General features: G+C 41.2%; 1 protein-coding gene across 1 annotated transcript in view; it reads left to right on the forward strand.

Annotated features, from left to right (window-relative positions):
- The window catches only part of MATN2 (matrilin 2), a 202873-nt gene that overhangs the window by 87766 nt on the left and 99563 nt on the right, over nt 1-15544 (forward strand). Inside the window, 1 exon segment of the mRNA XM_020968963.2 lies at nt 8292-8414. Within this exon segment, the coding sequence (XP_020824622.1) occupies nt 8292-8414 (123 nt within the window).

A 15544-nucleotide genomic window follows, 5' to 3' on the forward strand; every position in this document is an offset into this window, starting at 1 on the left:
GAAAATTACTAAGGTTAGGTTCTCAGGCTGCTTCTGAGGCTGCCGGAGAAACTTGGAGGCTACATGTTTTGTGAATTAAGGCTCTGTCTGTCTACAAGACTGTGCAACAACCACCCGGTTCTACCAAATAATAGTTGATTGGGTGGGGGAAAACCTAAGACATCACAGCGAAGTGGTGCACTCATTTGACCCACTACATGCCAGTCAGTCTGGTCTTCTCAGTGGGCCACAGTCTGGAAGAGTATGGATTCTATCCAAGACCCTGTAAAGTCTACTTGGCAGCAAATTTGACTTCAATTTATCACAGTTTTGGACTGCTCCATAGAGCTATAACCAGGGCGGGGAGGTCAGGGTGAGAAAATTAGTTAAAATGCGCAGCTTCTAAATAAGTCTGCTTCCTATCTCCCCCCCTCCCCACTTCCAACTTACTCCTGCAGCCACATCCCAGATGAGCTCTAACCCATCCAGTCTTCTTGCCGGGGTTCTCTATGAACTCTTCCCTTCCCCCGGAGGGTGTTTGGTGGCACTTGTCCTGGTTTTGTTAGTTATGTCTTCTTTCTGGATTAACAGATACAATCTGGTGGAACAGAATTCAATTCAAATCAACAAGCATTTATGAAACACTTATTATGTGCCAGGCACTGTGCTAGGCATAACAGATACAAAGACAGAGATGAAAACAGTAGATGTGAAACATATAAAACATGCAAAGTAAATATTAAAAAAATTTCAGGATGGAAGAGGAATCAGGAAAGGCTTTCTATAGAAGGTAGCACCCAAGCTAAGCCTTTAATGAAAGTAGGTATCTCAAGAGAAGGGAAATGAGAAGGGCGAGCATGGTGGACATTCTGTGCAAAGTCATGGAGGTAGGAAATAGAATTTCATACAGCAGGTAGACCAGTTTGGCATGAAGATAGAGTTGAGTCAGTTCTGCTTCAACCAACATTGTATGGTTGTTGTTGTTTAGTCGTGTTAGTCATATCTCATTATTCATGACCCCATTTGGGGTTTTCTTGTTAAAGATATTAGAGTGGTTTGCCATTTCCTTCTCCAGCTTATTTTACAGATGAGGAAACTGAGGCAAACAGGGTTAAATGACTTGTCCAGGATCATACAGCTAGTAAGTATCTGAGGCCAAATTTGAACTCATGAAGATGAGTCTTCCTAATTCCAAGCCCATAGCTCTGTGCCACTTAGCTGCCTCTTAATCAATATATATGATCCCCCTAAAAACACCTCAATATGCAAAATTGAGCAATAAAAACTACAGAGTTTGTGGAGAAAGTGGGATTAGAGGTACAATACCTAAAATCCTCATTGGTGATACATTAAAATAAATGGTAGGAACCTAATAGAAATTTTATGTAACACAGCTGTGTATATGTTAAATTGTTAAGAAATATGTAAATACTATAATAAATGGTGGCCCGATGACCTTCTCCCTGGGCTGTATAAGCAAGCTGGGCAGGCCAGAACTCCAGGTTTTGGGCCAGAAGCCAAGGCCAAAGGGGATAGGGGTAGAGGTAGGGGTGGGAGGAGGAGTAGGGGTGGAGCAGACCAGCTTCTACCACACCAGCAGATAGATGATAAACATAGCACTTGACCTTATAAAAAGACCTGCCTAGGAAGAGTTGTGGGTCCTGAGTAATTGTGAAGTAACAAAGTATTCTCCACTCTCCCTGTTTCTCATGGAAAAAACTGCATAGAAGGAAACCTGAAATTTGCAAAATGCTACCTAATCTCAATCACATTGGAAAAAATTCATGTTTTTAAAACACATATTATAGCGGAACTGCCTGTATTTGAAAGAGAGTGATATGAAATGTCTGGAAAGGTAGGCTAACATCAATTGGTGAAGGGCTTTAAATGTCAAAGAGTTTTTATTTTATCCTCGAGGCTACACAGAAAACCAATGAAGCTTTTTTAGCAGAAAGAGTGGTATGGTCAGATCTGTGCATTAGAAATATCAATTTGACAACAATGAAATAGAGAGATGAAGATCCTAAAGGCAAGGAGACTAATTAAAAGGCATCCGCACAGGACTTGGGCAGGCAAGTCCTGTTTCTGTCTTTGGTCTTTCTAGAGACTCAGTGCCACCTTTGAAGTAGATGCCAAAGTAACATTCCTATTTGACTTTATTTACCTAGTAAGCCTTACTATTAATAATAATAGCTAGCACTTTTATAGAGCTTTAAGGTTTGCAAAATTTCTACAAATATCATCTCATTTTATCCTCGAAACACCCTGATGCTACTATTAACCCCACTTCACCGATGAGAAAACTTAGGCAGACCCGAGTTAAGTGACTTGCCCAGGGTCACACAGCTGGGAGGTGTCTGAAGCTGCATTTGACCTCAGGCCTTCCTGACTTTAGTTCCAATGCTCTGTCCAACTAGCTGCCTTATTACTGAGCCTGTTGAAAGACCATATTCCTCACACTCTTTTATTCCCCAAAGGCCTAGTCAGTCTCTTAAGCCACACTCTCTCCCTTCTCTTCTTTCTCCATTTGGTAATTTCTCTTTAATATCCCAGTAGACCTGGGTAGTGATGATAATTAGGCCATATAAAGCACTTTGTCCATACTGATTTATTATGTATCTGCCGTCACTGTGTTCAGGTCGTGCAATTATCCTCTCTTTCCTGGAAGAGGAAATATCCTCTCTCACTGCACCCGACTGTCCCAGAGCATATTCCCTTGTTGCTAGAGAGAATTGTATTAACTCTACAGGGTGGTGAACCTCAAACTTTTCTATTAGCCAGGACAGTTTACAGACACATGGATCCCTCCACAGGGAGGACCATTTGGAAGAGGGAAGAGGTCCCCTTTGATCCCAGAGGTTAGGAGGTTAAATAATAGATTTAAGTTGCAAATTACCAAATTTAGGAGGTTTAATGCCATGGAAAATTTTGTAACAGGTAGAGCTGTGGAATGGGCTGCCTGAAAGGTAATGGGCTTCCCTTCACTGTAGGCTTTCATGCAAAGTCTAGGTGGCCACTCAAAGGATATATTATAGTAGGGATCCTGTTCAGGTGTGGGTCATACTTGGTAGTTTCTGGGGTCCCTTCCAACTTGGAAATTCAGAGATTCAATGACCACTGGTGCTAGGACATTAGCAATGAATAATTATTTTGACTAGAAAGATAAACACGAATCATTAATGCCACAAGAAAGCTGACCACCCAGAGAGACCTCATGGGGCACCCTGGTGTACCCTTGTGAATGAGAAGTGCTATGCTAGGCATCTAGGGGGCACAGTGGATAGAATGCTGGAATTGGAGTCAGAAAGACCTGAGTTCAAATCCTTCCTGAGAGAGTTTACTAGCTGTATGACTGGACAAGTCACTTAACCTCTCTCAGGTTCAATTTCCTTATCGGTAAAATGGGGATAATAACAGCACCTACCTTCCAGGGTTGTTGTGAGGCTCAAATGAGATGATATTTGTAAAATCTTCACAGACTTTAAAGAGCTGTATAAATGCTAGCAAGTGTTATTATTACCAACCTGCTGTTTCTGGAATCAGGCTTTTAGTATCTCCTCTATGACCCTGGTGATTTAGAAGAGTTAACTCAGTTTCCAGAAAGGCCTGATTCCTTTAGGAGTGCCAATGTCATTAATAATTTCCTTGGAGGAAATCATTGAAACAAAGAACAAAACAAAAATCTTATTATGTCATGAAATACAGCAAGAGCATCTCAGTGGGCCTAGTTCCTATTTGTCCAGACCCGGATGAAAGCAGACTGACTAGTCTAGTCCTCCCCTTCCCTCTTCTAACCGTTTTGTTTTTCACTCCTCTATTTTTTTCTTTTTCTTTTTCTTTTCTTTTTTTTTGGTGAGGCAGTTGGGGTTAAGTGACTTGCCTAGGGGTCACACAGCTAGTGAGTGTTTTGTGTCTGAGGCCGGATTTGAACTCAGGTCCTCTTGAATCCAGGGCAGGCGCTCTATCCACTGTGCCACCTAGCTGCCCCTTTCAGTCCTCTAAAGCACTGATCAGGTATTGCTGTGTATTACAGCTGTCCCAGGCCTTGCCCTTCTATGCTCCCTATGCACAGGCACCTGCTTTTATCAACACTTGACCTCTTCCCCTGTGCTCTCCACACAGTAGGCCTTAATTACTGCCCCTTAAAGTGAATGGAATGTCGAAGCTCATCAATTATCTCCCTTTGATGATGATGGAACTTAAATAAGCCAACATTAAACAGGCTGAGTCTAGACCTGTTACCTCATCAGAGAATTTCCGATGTGTAAATTCCCTCTAATGATGCATCCAAAACGTAGTCTTAGAGGTTTGCCGGGACACTGAGACAGTAAGAGAACAGCCTGTACATGTGAAATGCAGGCCTTAAACCCAGGTCTTTCTGACCACTTTCCCACACAGCATCTCTGATAATCAGCCATAGATGGAACTTGCTTTGAAAGATTTCCTTTTCCAATTAGTTTGCTGTTATTTAGACCTAACCTTTCAACTCTTTGGGCTTCTTCTTTTAGACAATGGTCACTAGACAGTATCCTTGAGTACGTTATTGTTGTTCAGTCTTTTCAGTTGTGACTGACCCTTCATGACCCCATTTGAGGTTTTCTTGGCAAAGACGCTGAAGTGGTTTGCCATTTTCTTCTCCAGCTCATTTTACAAATGAGGAACTGAGGCAAACAGAGTTAAGTGACTTGCCCAGAGTCACACAGTTACGAAGTGTCTGGGGCTGGATTGGAGCTCAGGTCTTCCTGACTTGAAGTCCAATGCTCTATCCACAGAGTTACCAGCTGCTTCCATCCTTGGATATGCTCAAGTAAAATCCATTTTTTTTAGAACCAAAGCATTTCTTAAACTCAGAATTAATTGGACTGCTCCCAGGCATTGGAAGCATCTATTTTGCTTTAATATCATAAAAATCTCTCTCTCTGCAGGGGCTCATCTTTTTTGTTTATGAGAACATTTCCATAACTCTGATTCTGTTTATACCAAGGCTTGTTAAATTTTAAGTGTGCTCAAGTTTCATTGTATTAGCAAGGAAGTTGTAAATTAAATACCAGGAAAAAAATGAGATTTTTAACGAGATCCAGGCATATTTAATGTAAGAATTAATGTGCCTGACTGCTTACATACTTTAATCCAGAATTTTCTTTTAATAATGGAGACATATCACAGATTTGAAAGTGTTAAAGCACAACATGTTTCCTATTGTTTCTCTTCATTAAAACAGTAAAATATCCTCATGATATACTCAGGATAATTTGTGCATCAGACAGTATATAATAGAGGATAGTGACCCTGGGCAATTCACTTAATGTCTTAGGGCCCTCATGGGACTTGAAGGTTTTAAGTTGCTGATCTGTGTTGGTAGAGGGAATTCCTCTACTTGAGAGTTCCTTTTACTGATGGGGCTCACAGGGGTGGGAGAGGGAATACATGTGCCTCAGTCACACCCTCCAGTGGGTCAAGTCAATGAGCAGTTATTAAGCACTTACTGAGTGCAGAGCAAAATAATGCTCACTTACTCTCTGTGACCTGGGACAAGCCACCTGATGTCCATGGGCCTGTTTCACTATCTGTAAAATGAGGATGTTGGACCAGAATGCCTCTGAGAACCTTTCCGGCTATCAGTGGATGACCCCAAGACACAGAGTGGCCTGGATTCGATTCGGTCACATCTGTACGGTATTAACAGTGAGGAAATGAGCAAAGAGCAGGGTAGAAATGCTGATTCATGCTTCAGAAGGCTGGATCACAACACAATTGAAAGAACAAAGAAAGAGCTGTCAGACTGTCCCTGACAAAGCGTAGCAGTGCTTCTAGAATGCAAGACCAAAGGATGGGCAGACTAGGATGAATGAACAGAAGACACAGACCCGGGACACTGGGCTTGGAGTCAGAAAAGACCCGGGTCAAATCCTGCCTCTGACACTTACTGTGACCAGAAGCAAGTGGCGTCTCTTCTCTGTGCCCCAGTTCCCTTATCTACAAAAAGCAGATAATACTGTCTGTGTTGTTAAGTTGTGTCCACTTCTTTGTGACCCTATTTGGGGTTTTCTTGGCAAAGAAACTGGAGGGGCTTGCCATTTCCTGCTCCAGCTCATTTGACAGATGAGGAAACTGAAGCAAGCAGGGTTAAGTGACCTGCCCAGGATCACACAGCTCGTGTTTGAGGCCAGATTTGAACTCAGAAAGATGAGTTTTCCTGACTCCACTGCACCACCTAGCTGCCCCTAGGTCAGTCCTTAGCCCTTTTAAATTTTTCTTGATAAACTTGGTAATTTTCACAGATGCATACCCAAAATCATCAGCTACACTTGCATACATATTCATACCAACTCCCCTCATGCAACAGACTCAGATTTTTCCTTGTTCTTATAATTATGTATTGACCCATGAATTTGAAATCAATGTTAGCTCACCAGTATAGTGATCATCAGCATATAGTCATAAATATCAGTAAATTAGTTATTAGTTGCTGTTACCCAACACAGAATGATATGCCAGGCTGCATGACAATGAGAAATGCCATAGAAGGTCTGGAGAGATGGCTCTATTGGAGGCGACTCATAATCAGAAAAGAAAGTAGATAGATCACAGAGTTAGGAGAAGAGATGATAGATGGACCACATGATTAACAGAATGGATCCACTGGGACCAGAAACAGGTCAGCAAGTTGAAAGTAAATGGGATGGGCCAAGAGTTTGGCTCTTTGCTCAGAAATGGAAAGGGTGGGTATAGGACCATTGATTCTGTGTTGCACATCATGAAGAATGATAATAGTTGGGAATACATACCAGATGTTTTTTTAATTATAAAAAATTTTTGCAGTTCACACCCTGTTGTACATTTCACCCTCAGATAGCAGCAACAACAACAATAATAACTAGCATTTATATAGTGCTTTAAGGTTGTCAAAGCTCTTTAAAAACATCTCATTTGACCTTCATAACAACCCTGGAGGCAGGTGCTATTATTATCCCCATTTTACAGATGAAGTAGGTAGAGGTTAAATGACTTGCCCAGGGTTGCACAGCTAGTAAGTGTCTGAGGTTGGATTTGAAATCAGGTCTTCTTGACTCCGCTTCCAGAGCTCTATCTATTGTACCACCTAGTAGCCTTAATATTATGCATCAGAAGATATGCCATAAAAACATTCATTAAGCAGCTGCTTGTGAAGTGATATAAAGATGAAGTAATGAGATAGTCTCTCCCCTCAAAGGAGAATCTGGGTGGGAGGAAGAGAGAGGAGAGACGAAGACTCCGAACAGGCTATTATGTAAATAAGCCTGACACGAGGTAGAGTGAGGTAGCAGGGAAGGAGTAGTCTAGACAAAGTGTTCTAGAAACACTGGAGGAGGGAAGGGATGCTTTTAGATAGGGGAATTACTGAAGACCTCCTGCAGAAGGTAGTGTCTGAGATGAGCCTTAAGAGAAGAAAAGAAAGGCATGAAAGGAAGAATGCATTGCAAATCAAGACTCAGGAACAACTAATCATCTAGTCTGGCAAAACCTAGAATGAATGAAGGGGAGTATTATGAGACACTGCAGCAAAGGGCGGTTGTAGCCATTGTATAGAAAACACTTAATGCCTGAAAAGCAATTTTGTAGTGTAGTGGGAAGAACATTTGACTCTCTTCTCACTGTTTCTTAGAGAAGGAGGAGGAGGTAAAGGAGGAGGGGCAGGGGAAGCAGGAAAAAGAGAAGGAATACCCTTGGCTTCCTTCAAGATTGAATTCAAATCCTACTTTTTGAAGAAGGGTTTTTCCAGTTCGCCCAAATGATGGTGCCTTCTCGCTACTCTGTATATATCTTGTACAGATGTAAGTCTCCCCCATTAGAGTGTAAGCTCCTTGAAGGCAAGGACTGGTTTTTATCTTTCTTTGTATCCTCCATGTTTAACACAGTGCCTGGTAAATATTAAGTGCTTAATAAATGCTTATTGACTTGATTGATAATCTACTCAACCATAAGCAACTTGCTTAACCTCTCAAACCATAGGCAAGTGGCTTAACTTTTCTATGTCCAAGTTTCCTTATCTGTGAAATGAGGATAATAATACCTGCAGTATCTACCTTACTGTGTATCTGTGATCCAATAAGGGCTTATCCCTAGATGGGTCTATTGTGTTTTATCTTAAGATAATAGGAAACCACTAAAAGAGTTTGAGGAAGAGAATCACCGGATCAGACCTGTACATTTGGAAAATTATTTTTCTGCTGTAAAGGTGGATTGAGGAGGGGAGAAATTTGTTGAATTGAAATTAATTGAATTGATCAAGGTGTCCATTTTTCCAATGTCTTTTGTCTTTTCTCTTTCAGTGGCCCACATGTGCAATATTATGGAGCATAACTGTGCCCACTTCTGTATCAACACCCCTGGCTCATACCTTTGCAGATGCAAACAAGGATATATTCTGAACACAGATCAGAGAACGTGTAGAAGTAAGACATCTTTTTTTTTCCTAATTTGGTTATACTTTTTCTTTCTTCCCGTATCTCTCTTCTCCTCCTCTTCTTTTTCTTATTCCTTATCCTCTCCCTCCTTGTTTTTCTTTTTTTTCTTTCCCTTTCCCTCTTTTTTCTGCTCTCCAAATAGGTTTACATTATTTGAATTTTCTCTAAGATTCAATTCCTACCTTTCAAAAAGAACTCTCTTCCCCATGACAGGGCAGCTAGGGGGTACAGCGGATAGAGCGCTGGGCCTAGAGTTAGGAAGGCTCAGCTTCCTGAGTTCAAATCTAGCCTTAGATGCTTCCTAGCTGTGTGACCCTGGGCAAGTCACTTAACCTTTGTTTGCCTCAGTTTCCTCATCTGTAAAATAAGTGGTGGAAATGGCAAACCACCCCAGTATCTTTGCCAAAAAAACCCTAGTGGGGTCCTGAACAGTTGGACATGACTGAAATGACTGAACAACAACAATCTCCTTGACACCTAGTAGAATGGTAGGCAAACGGTAAGTGCTTAATTTGTGTTTGATTGATTAAAATGATTTCTTTAAGTTAAACTTACCATGTATGTGACTTTGGACAAATTGTTTAACCTCACTGGACTTCACTGTCCTGCTTTATAAAATGATCTTGAATAAGATGCCCTCAAAGGTCCCTTTCACATTCTGTGTACCCTGATGATGATGATAACAACAACTACTATTAAATTCAATAAAAATTTATTAAGCACTTATTATGTGCCAGGCACTGTGCTAAGTGCCGGGGATACAAAAAGAGGCAAAAGACAGTTCCTGCTCTCAAGGAGCTTACATTACTACTACTACTACTACTACTACTACTACTACTACTACCACCACCTAGCTAGCTAGCTAGCATTTGTATGGTACTTTAAGATTAGCAAGTACTTTATTATCTCATTTTATCCTTACCTCAACCCTAAAAGGTAGTTCCCATTATTTTCCCCATTTTACAAATGAGCAAACTGAGGCTAAGAGAGTTTAAGAGACTGGTCCAGGGTCCTATAGCTAGTAAGTGTCTGAGGCTGGATTTGAACTCAGGTCTTCCTGACTCTACGCCCAGCGTTCTACCCGTGGCACCAACTGTCTATCTATACGTATTTCCTTTACGAAGGTCTTATTCTTTTGCTTAATAGTCTGTTGAGGATCATTCTAACTTATTCTCTCATTGGTTACTCCCTGAAGGGTCATTTCATTATTTATTCTCTTCTCACTTTTGATAAGGAGTGAACCTGAAGCACCACTATTAACTTCAGCCGTGCTTACTATTTTAGAGCCTCTTTGAAAGGTGTGCAGGGATCAAGGTCCTTTGGTGAAAAAGACTTTAAGGTCTATAAAATAAAAATCAAATAAATATAAAATATTAATAGGGCCCTTGTGCTCCTTTCAGGTCAGACACCAAAGACTAGACAAATAGGCTGATATCTGAGCTAGCATGAGGTCATCTTTGAGAGGGCAGTGGTACTCTTGTCTGTTAGCAATATTTCCTCTCATTTTAAAAATGAACAAGAAGTAATACTGTATTAGCAACAAATTCTAACTGAGCACATATATATATGTATATATATATGCATGTATAAGTTCCATAAAGTTCACTGTTCTAATTGAATAAAACTTAAAACAATGGTAATCTGATATATATTTAATGATATATATAATTGTTGTTGTGGAATGTACTAATTGGGCATAAATTAGATATTGTATGTATGTAACCCGTAAGTAACTCTGTGACTTTTAAACAGACAACCAATTTTTTAGTTATCATTTTCTTATTATATTAATCCTCTGGTATCTATAATCAATGCCAATGTCAATAGTTTTCCACATACCATTGTAACATTTAATCATCACTGTTATTTTCGTAGCTCTAGCTAGGGTAGGACCATTGAGGTCTTAACCCTAGGGCAGAAAATTTTTAAGGGTGCTTATGTTGTTATTGTTGAGTCATTTCAGTTATGTCCAACTCTTTGTGACTCCACTTAGGGTTTCCTTGGCAAAGATACTGAAATGATTTGCCATTTCTTTCTCTAGCTCATTTTACAGATGAGGAAACTGAGGCAAACAGGGTTAAGTGACTTGCCCATGGTCATACAGCTGGTAAATGTCTGAGGTCAGATTTGAACTCAGGTCTTCCTGATTCCAAGTCCAGTGCTCCACCTAGTTGGCCCCCCTAAAGGTACTTTTAGCAATGTCCAAAGGTGGGCTGCTTCACCCCCACAGGTCCTTCTTGTGCCTACCACCTATAGCCTCAGTCTGGGGCAAAATTTTTGCCTCAGACTACTTGGTATTGGGAAGTTTGGAAGACTTGAAGATGGCAGAATGGAAAAAAGCAGTACTACCCAGCTTCTCCCAAAGTATTCCAACAATGATTTAAGGACAATGGACCAAGAATGATTGGGAAATTGAAGGAGAAACTATAGTGGGTCATTTTTTCAAACCATAGGCAAGTAACCAGGGCAGGAACTGTGAAACAAGGATGGATTGAGACCACAAACTAAGCACTCAGAGCTCTAAGCTAGGCCAGGAGAACAGAGAAGCCCAGCGCTGATCACAGAAACCCTGGACCCAAGCCAAAAGCAAAGGGCCCCCCAAATGGGTGCCCAGAGCTCCAAAACTACCTGTATCTCTTAGAACCTGGAGACAAAGAGAAAAAAAGAAAGACTCCACCAGTCACCTCCTGAAAGAATGTGAGTAGACTGTAACATAGAATAGTGAAGATTCTTGCACAAAAAGCTATATAAATGGAGGCAGGCCAGTCATGTAGCAAGAGTGGAGGGTTACCAGTACACACCTTTTATGCCGTGTTGGTATCTAGTCAGTGTCAAGAGACTTCGATGAAGGGCCCTAACACATTGAGTGGAACCCTAATAGAGGATTTTCAGGACGTGGTCAAGAGTCACACAGGATGAGAAGGCTTATGATCCTCAGTGGGTCCTTGAGGTCAAGAATTGTTTTTGTCCATTTATTTTTGAATCCTCAACATTTGATACAGTATAAAACACATACTAAATGCTTAATAAATGTTTGTTGACTGATAAATTGGCTGATTATTGCAGAGGGTAACTGCATCAGTGTGCTCACAGATCCACTGAAGTGAAGAAGTTTCTCTTTAAAACAAATGTCAGAACATATACGTTAAATTAATGTTATCCTTCAAAGTAGTCCCCTGAAAGCTTATTCTAATAGTTTAGAATCCTGTTTTGGAATTGTCTTCAAAGCCATTTACTGAGCCCCATATGAAGTAGAGAAGGGAGAGATCCAGCTGATTTGCTTCTAAAGACTAAGGCTGGAAACACAAATGTTTCCTTTCATTATTTTTTGCATGTAGAGCATTCAGCACTTTTTAGAATAGAATTTTCCCCCTCAATGTCTTGGAGTCAGGAAGACCTGGGTTCTGATCCCATCTCAGACCTTCCCAGCTGCTGTACTTCTGGCATGTCACTTAATCACTCTGTGCCTCAGTTTACTCATCTGTAAAATGAGGAGGTTAGACTTAATAGTCTCAGGTCCCTTCTATCTCTAAATCTTGGATCCTCAGATTCTTCCAAAATGGGCCTATTTCTGCAAGATGTGACCTGTCCAGATGCCCCCTATTTCCATCACTGCCCTTCATCTTTCCCTTCCATTTCCTTTCAGATGCTTTCTTTTCTTCTGATGATACCTTTCATCTCTTCCTTCAATCAGATTCTTTTCCCTCTCACACAAAAGAAGAATTCAGCCTTGGTTGCCTATGTGTATGGGATCTGGTTTGTTGTTCTTTATTTTATTGTTTTAAAGACGTTCCCCTCCCCTTCTCATTTTTTCTGGAACATATCACTGCTATCTGGAAGCCCACGGAAAGACAACATTTCAGAGACTTCATTTGGCAATCAGCGTCGACTTTCCTGTCCAATTCTCTCTTTTCTCTGTCCCAAACAGCATGATAAATGCATTCAAACTGCTTTCATTCTTTGGACAAGCTCCTGTTGTTGTTTTTTTCCCATGCTGCATATGTTCTTTAATGACTGTCCTTCCAGGAGGAGGTGGGGAAGGGGGATATGTTCTAAAGCTAGAACCATAGCAGAGGCCTCATTGATGCGGTGGGAGGATTTGTTGGTGGGTGGAGAATCCAAGCAGTCTTTAGCTGTCATGGTTTATACACTGTCACTTGTTTTATCAGCTTTAAGGAAGCTCTAGTTTTCCTCCCCCAGAGCACAGTACACTGTCCTCTCCTCTTTCTCCTTCCCGCCCCCCACCCCCAGTCTCCCAATGGGCCAGGGAGCTTTACTTGGCTCAACAATTGAAGACTACATAACGTGCAGCCAGATCTCACAGTTGCATGCTGTTGTCCCAAGGGGACTGGGGAAAGAATGATAACTCATGACTACTCCACTGGGGAGGGAATCCACAAAAGAGCTTGTTCTCCTGGTTGTGGGTCTGTACCATCATGTTTACAGTTGAGGAATGGCATAATTTCCCCATTAGCTGCACCACTGATTTTTGGTTTTCCGTGTTGCCTATTTATATTTCTAAGTTCAGGAATCAGTCTATCAACTGAATTTTAATGAACGCAAAATAATTTGTACATATTTATTGACCTGCTTTTAATCTTGTTTCTAAGTAATTTTCCTATGTCACTAGAAATATTGACTTTTTCTTTTGTTTTGTTCCTTTTTTTATGCTTGAGTCATCCTTTCTTACCTAGGCTGAAAATGCAGGGCTACTCATGGGCCCAATACTACTCTGTTTGGGGCAGGAGCTTTGATCCTCTCTGTTTTTCAACCTACGTCAGTTTGCCCCTCCTTACAGAGAACTCTGAGGCCCTCATTTCTGGGAGCTTGCCATATTAAAGTCTAACTTAGTACAGGCTACCCCATCAGCTTAGCCCATTGCAGCACAGACCTCCTAAGTTCAACAGATCCACCAACCTCAGCCTCCTTTTAAAAGAGATTATAGGTGACAACCACCATGTACCATTTAATTATGACATTTCTAAGGCATTTTACAGGTAAGGAAACTGAGGTACAGAGAAGTTAAGTGATTTGCCAGTGTCACACAGTGAGGAAGTGTCTAATGTTGGATTTGAACCTAGGGGTTTCTGATTCCAAGGCATTAAGAAGAAATTCCCATTTTTTTCTACCTCCCCCTCCAGTGGAACAATGAGCCTGGAGTCAAGAATATATAAGTTCGAATCTGGCCTCAAATAGTTATTAGCTGTGTGATAGTTTTGAGATAGTCCTCTGCCATAAAGGAGTCCCTCCAGGGAGGATGTCAGGTTCCCCTGTTGACCCTTGCTTTCTACAATTGGGTTCACAATGTCATACTCCTTCAGTATAGATATGGATGTCAATAGGTTAAGTCCTTGCCAAGGTACCCAGTTTATGTCTAAGGAAAGGCTCTTGGGCAAGCCAGAGGCATCAGGGAAAACAACCCCTTAATAAATTTGGGTGCTGAGAATAACATGTAAAGCAATGGGAGTTAGTTCAGTGCAAAGCTTTATTATAAGCAATGGTGAAGAAAGGGGAGGTAGGAGAAGTGGACCAACATACCACTCAGGCTTACACGCTAACAAAGAGTACAACTCACCTAAAGGCTGCTTTAGGGACCACAAAGACACGAGTCCATCCAGCAGAAAGGGGATGCTCCAGCAGGGAGGTGTGCTGCAGGAGGGGAGAGTGTACTCCAGAGTGCTCTTCTAAGAGTGAGGTTCTCATGCTATCATTTTGGTTGGCTTTCCTGAAGCTGGCCACATTGCATATCAGGGCTCAGGGCAAATTATTGTTTGGAAGAGTTTGTTATTAGGGAGAAAAACAAGCTGGTAGTAGACAAAATATTATTTGGGGACATAGCTGTACCAACCTTCACAAAATGTTTTTAATCAGTATTTTTCCACTAGTATGTTCTGTAAGCTTACAGGCTCCCTTAAATGGAAACTGTCATAATGACCTCAAAACCATCAGGCCTAATCTTATAATAATGGTTTCCATGCATAGATTCTATAAATTACAGCCTCCCTTAAGGAGAAACTGTCTCAAGACCATCCGGCCTAATCCTTTAACAGTGACCCTGGGCAAGTCACTTAACCACTTTCTACCTCAGTTTCCTCAACTGTAAAAATGTGAGTAATAATAGCATCTGCCTCTGAGAGCTGCTGTGAGAATCTGAGATAACTAGGGTAGCTGGGTAGCACAGTAGAGTGCCGGCCCTGAAGTTAGGAAGACTCATATTCCTGAGTTCAAATCTGGCCTCAGGCGCTAGCTGTGTGATCCTGAGCAAGTCACTTAACCCTATTTGCCTCAGTTTCCTCACCTGTAAAATGAACTGAAGGAGGAAATGGCAAACCACTCCAGTATCTTTGTCAAGCAAAACCTCAAATGGGGGTCATGAAGAGTCAGACAGGACTGAAAGGACTGAACCACAACAACAAAAATGAGATAACATTTATAATGCACTTAACATAGTGCCTGGCAGGTGCTTAGTGAACACTTCTTCCCTCCCTCCCCAGAACAGCCATATACGCAGATATTATATAGATGCTTAAGGCTCTACCTGGACAATCCTGGAAGGCAATTAGAGGAAGACCTGTATTTCCTTTCCTAGTACTTCCAATTTTTTTTTAAAAGTAGCCTTGTTTCTTGGCATATTATCATAGCAAAACATAAGCTTTTGAGGACAGAAAGTAATGTCTGTTGAATTTAATTCCATCATAGAAAAAGACCTACTTAAACTGTTACTGTTCTCATGCTCTCAGATTTAGCCCTCGTCAACCACCCCCCATTTTCACACACATGGACATGCATAAAGGTTTCAGAAATCTTAAAACTACAGCATATGTCAAGAGTTCTCACAAGCTGGCATTCAAACTCGTTTGCTAGAACCAGGCTGAAGGACCTACCTCCATTCTTAGACCTTATTCTCCCCAACACTGTCACAGATCAAAGCTCAATGGAGAGGTGACCACATCACTGATTGCTGGGGATACCACTTGATACCCCTCATTCACCCACTCACCATGACGCTTTCTAGTCTTCACAGGTAATCTTACTCCTTAATAGGGATGTCAAGAAAGATTCACTTTTTAACTTCTAATTCTGTCACTGATCCCTCCAAGCAATAACACTTGGGAGGG

The sequence above is a fragment of the Phascolarctos cinereus genome, unplaced genomic scaffold (assembly GCF_003287225.1).
Source record: "Phascolarctos cinereus isolate Bilbo 61053 unplaced genomic scaffold, phaCin_HiC Scaffold_4;HRSCAF=312, whole genome shotgun sequence".
NCBI classification, from domain to species: Eukaryota; Metazoa; Chordata; class Mammalia; order Diprotodontia; family Phascolarctidae; genus Phascolarctos; species Phascolarctos cinereus.